Consider the following 4,752-nt stretch of genomic DNA (forward strand, 5'->3'; position numbering starts at 1 on the left):
GTACAAGTAAGTCATAACAGTATTTGAGTTAAAGTATTTGTTCTACTTCTGATACACAAAAAAACACAAATCACATATACTGTATGTTGCGTCAAGACACTGAAACAAACTTTTATCACTTCTTGATGTGATTGTTTGTGTTTACTGAGAAGGCCGTGCAGGGCAGAGAGGGGATAGTGTGGAGAGACAGGGAGGCAAATGAAGAGCTGTGAGAAGTCGGGGCCATTTGTCCTTGATGTGTGAAGTCCCCACACACCTATTTAACAGAGCAAGTCACTGCTGTGGGCATTTGGAGCAAAAGACAGAAGACGGATCGGAGCAGAGATTGGGACAAGTGATCTATAGTGCAACAAGAGAGTAATATTCAAAGAGAAAGAGAAAAAGAGAGTTAAGGAGTGACATGTTACTGTGCTGCAGCAGGTAAAGAGGAAGAGTACAGAGACACAGACAAGGACGATGCTTAGTGTGGACATGTATCCCAGTTTGGCTCTGGGACCTCAGAGGATCGGAGATTGTTTCTTCAGAGGTGAGAAAGTTTGTGGATGCATGTATGTGTATTGGTGAGAGAAAGACATGGTATTTGTTTTAAATTTTGTTGCAAATTTAATTGATGGTGGACTTTTTAAATGCATCATCACTCTTAATTCATTCTTGCCCCTCAAAGTCTTGCTCAGTGCAACTGTGACAGAAGCTAATAACCATCATTTGGTATAGTCAGGGGGCATGATAGGTTAATTATAAGCAGTCCTCAGATTAGCAATGCTCAGAGAAAACTTTTGCACTGAAGCTAGAAATGTCATTAATTTAGTGTTTTATGATTCATTTAACACATTAAAGCCACTAAAAATCTATACCAGTATATTCTGATTTAATTTGTCTGTAGCCAAATTATCTTCTTCTTACCTCAGAGTTTTTGCTCTATATCTGCTGTTTTGTGTAATGTTTTACTCTGGATTTCTCTGCACCCAAAGACCGGGAGCCTCCTACCCACATGCCACTGTTCCCTCCGGCCTGTGACGTGGCCCAGAGGATTCTGCCCCCCCACACTGCTGTCCCCAACGAGCCCACCACCAAAACCCAAAAAGATGAAGTGAAGATGGAGCTGGAGAACGTGTCTTTATGGAAACAATTCAGCTCAGTGGGCACAGAGATGATCATCACAAAGAAGGGCAGGTGAGGGAATGGAGTGAATAGATGTGTGTATTGATGCTGACCTTTGACCTTTTGATCCCCCTATACTCACCTCTTAGTTCAGTTCTTCTTCACAAATTCTCCATTTCGTCTGTCACTGACAATCATCTGTCACCTCCTCCTAGACGGATGTTTCCCGGGTTGAGGTTGAAGCTGTCAGGCCTGAATCCAGCTCTTCGTTACATCATTCTCCTGGACATCATACCAGTGGACAACTCGCGCTATCGTTTCCAAGGTGGTAGCTGGCAGGCTGTTGGTGGGGCTGAGGCCAGGCTACCAGACCGGGTGTTCATACACCCAGACTCCCCTGCTACTGGTGCTCACTGGCAGAGCCGCACCATCTCCTTTCACTATGCAAAGCTCACAAACAACACACTGGACTCACAAGGACATGTAAGTACTGCAGACTGATTAACCCATCATAGAGACAGTACATCACCTCCACTGCTAAACTTCAGCATTAACCTCTTTCTTTTCCTGTTATCTGCAGATCATCCTCCACTCACTGCATCGTTACCAGCCCAGAATTCATGTGATTGAAGCCAGAGACGTGCTGAGGTGGGGCGGAGGGCAGCACTCCTTCGTTTTCCCCGAGACTCAGTTCATCACTGTCACTGCCTACCAGAACAACAAGGTACAATACTATATTTATATTCAAGAAATTTCTTCAGAGAAATCTCTCTGTGCTGAATTCCTTGCAATGGTTACATTTCAAGATTATATGACACGTCTACATTGCATGCAAGAGATAAAATACAAAAGAAGGAGAGGAATAGTTTAATCTAACTTTTATATTGAATTTTTTTTTGTCCTTTGTTTTCAGATCACAGAGCTGAAGATCAACTCCAACCCGTTTGCTAAAGGCTTCAGAGAGGATGGCATGAATAGTAAAAAGTAATTAATAATAAATGCGTGCACAGAAACAGACACATTTCAGATCAGTGCATACATCATGGGGAGGTTTCTAACAGACTTTTCTCTCTACAGACAAAGAGATGCGAGACAGAAGCGTAAAATTTCAGTCCTGACAGAAACTTTGGATATAGGTAAGTGCATTAACCCAATGTCACTAAATTGGTTGATAGAACAACATATTTGACATTACTGTTACTTTTTCTTCTCCTAAAACATTTCCATTTCTTTATCCTTCTCCCTCAGTGAACTGTGATCCATGCGACTCCACTCAGCTTCTGCCACAGCCGGAGGCCAGCACAGACCTGCAGGCCCTCGCCTTGGCCTCTCTGCCCCAAATGCCCAACCCCTCATGTGGGTATAGACCAGAGGATGCCCCCTACCAGGATACACTTGTCCCAGAGCAGCCTCTGGACCTTGGTCAGGCATTCATGCATTCAAACCAGATGACTGTCAGCATCTCCATGACCAGTGGGATGCAGGACACACCAGGAAATGAGGTCGCAAACAGTATTATTGAAAGGTAAGTGTGCAGAAATACAAGAATTTAGTCTTATGATCCAAACTTTATCTGCAAATTACTTCTTGGTGGATTTGTAGAATGATACATACCATGGCCAGTATGAACTGTGATTCATAGATTTCATGACATGCAATTATTTCTTATTATTTGTGTCAATTAAACACCTTTACACTGCATATTACTTGCATATTAGTTTATAATATCTGCACAGATTACACTTATAGGCTACCTATTGTTAAAGGAGGAATTTGATATCTTTATTGTCAAGAGGTAGATGAATTGAATCAATCACTCTCATGTCTGTGTGCTCAATATGTAGCTATAGCCAGGAGACAGTAAGCTAAGTTAGCGTGCCTCGGCCAAGAAAAAGTTGTAGCTAGCCAACCCTAACCCTAACCCCCCATAAAACCACGTGATATTTTTACACTCCAGTTTATGTACAGGTTAAATAAACAAGATATAATGTGAGCTTAAGAGGTGTTGGTGTATGGATTTTTGGCATAGCCAGGCTAGCTGTTTCCCTCGGTTTCTGGTCTTTATGCTAAGCTATACAGCTAATTGCATCTCTGCAAGATTTTCCAAAATGTCAAACTATTGTCAACTAAATGTAGTTAAAGTAGTTTTATCCCATAGAGTATGTTATGGGTTATAGCAAGGCTGTTACTAATGATTATTGTCCTTATCAATATATTTATCATTTATTTTTCTGATAAATAATTTAGTTAAAATGTCAGGGTAGATTAGTACAGATTTTTTTTAATGAAAGTTGTTTTTTCAATCGACGAATGACTCCATCAACTAGTCGTTTTAGTAGTAATTTAAGTTTAATTATTTATTCATTTATTTCCTCCTCCACAGATCAGACACTATGGGTGACCCTGCGTACACCTCCAGCTTCCCTGCTGCTCCGGCTAACTCCTCCTTCCCCTCAGCATCTCTTCCTCAGTCATCCTCCTTCCCCTCCCTCCCCAATTCCTCGAATACAACTGACCCCCAGCCCTCCATCCCTCCCATTGACTATCCTGCCACCCTCTCCTCCTCTCCCACGCTCTCCTCCACCTCCTCCTCTCCCTCACTGCAGCAGACCTCCTTCACCTTCCCCACCCCGCCCCCTTCCAACTCCTCCTCACCACAGCCGCTCCTTACCTCCTCCTCCTCCCCCTGCCCCAACACCTATCACACCATACCTCCACCCAATGCAGAGTTGATCAGTCCACACACACCCACTGACACCTCTTTTCCTCCACCTTCTTCTTCATGTCAGTCTGGGCTTCAAGATCAAATGTCAGCTCATTCTCTGCTCTCCCAAGGCGAACCTATCGCTGGTGGGAATAATTCACCCACTGATCAAAGTTCGGCAGTGTTTATTTATCCAAACATCCTGCCTGCAAATCCTGATCCTGCTCCAGTGCATGCTCAACCTCTCCCCAACCAACACCAACCACCAGCTCCCACGCTGCCCTGCTCTCTGCCCACTCACGGTGCATCCACATCCTTTTCCTTCCACTCTGTCCCCCCTCACATGCAGAATCTATCATTTCCAAATGTGCCCCCCAGCTCTGCGCACCCAGCCCTGCACCTCCCAAATCTGAGCCACCAAGCCCAAGCTCCTGGCCTTGCTGCTCCGTTCCCCCCATCCTCCTTCACTCATCCTTCATCCACCCTTCCTCACCCTCCTTTCCAACCATCCTCTTGCTTGGCTGTCTCCTCTTCTTTCCAGCAGTCCTCTGCTCCCTCACTGCCACAAGCAGCCCATTCTCAAAACCTACCTAATGCCCCTGCCACCTCCTCGACCTCGTCTTCCTATCCTTCTGTTGAAATAGGTGCCTTTCCTCAGTTCAACCCCACTGCCCCCTATCGCCCAGAGATGGTCCTGCACCACCCGTCACTTCTCCCTCAGCTGGATCCATCCCTTCCCTCTTGTCTTCCCTCCTCTGCTGCTCCTCCAACCCTTTACCCTGCCTTTTCATCCTACCCTCTCCGGCTCTGTCAGGACCCTCACTCATCCCTCTCTATCCCACTCAGGCATCTGTACAGGCAACACCAGCATGGCCACGCTCATCCTCAGGGAGCCTACCTGGACATGAGCACAAGAGCTGTGTTTTAAAGTGAAGCAACACTGATGT

At 45.1% G+C, this 4,752-nt stretch overlaps 1 protein-coding gene across 1 annotated transcript; it reads left to right on the plus strand.

Annotated features, from left to right (window-relative positions):
• Positions 1-456: 456 nt before the first annotated feature.
• Positions 457-4,733, plus strand: tbx6 (T-box transcription factor 6). Its single transcript, XM_053341603.1, has 8 exons — positions 457-526; positions 972-1,173; positions 1,317-1,584; positions 1,682-1,825; positions 2,015-2,085; positions 2,179-2,237; positions 2,350-2,626; positions 3,485-4,733. Exons 1-8 carry the CDS (start codon positions 457-459, stop codon positions 4,731-4,733), a joined length of 2,340 nt encoding a protein of 779 aa, XP_053197578.1.
• Positions 4,734-4,752: the final 19 nt, after the last annotated feature.

The sequence above is a fragment of the Scomber japonicus genome, chromosome 20, assembly GCF_027409825.1.
Source record: "Scomber japonicus isolate fScoJap1 chromosome 20, fScoJap1.pri, whole genome shotgun sequence".
Classification (NCBI taxonomy): Eukaryota; Metazoa; Chordata; class Actinopteri; order Scombriformes; family Scombridae; genus Scomber; species Scomber japonicus.

Coding starts and splice junctions, on each gene's coding strand:
- tbx6 (XM_053341603.1), top strand. CDS start 457: ATGCTTAGTGTGGACATGTATCCCAGTTTGGCTCTGGGACCTCAGAGG. Junction 1,174..1,316: donor ATCATCACAAAGAAGGGCAG/GTGAGGGAATGG, acceptor ACCTCCTCCTAG/ACGGATGTTTCCCGGGTTGA. Junction 2,627..3,484: donor GCAAACAGTATTATTGAAAG/GTAAGTGTGCAG, acceptor CCTCCTCCACAG/ATCAGACACTATGGGTGACC.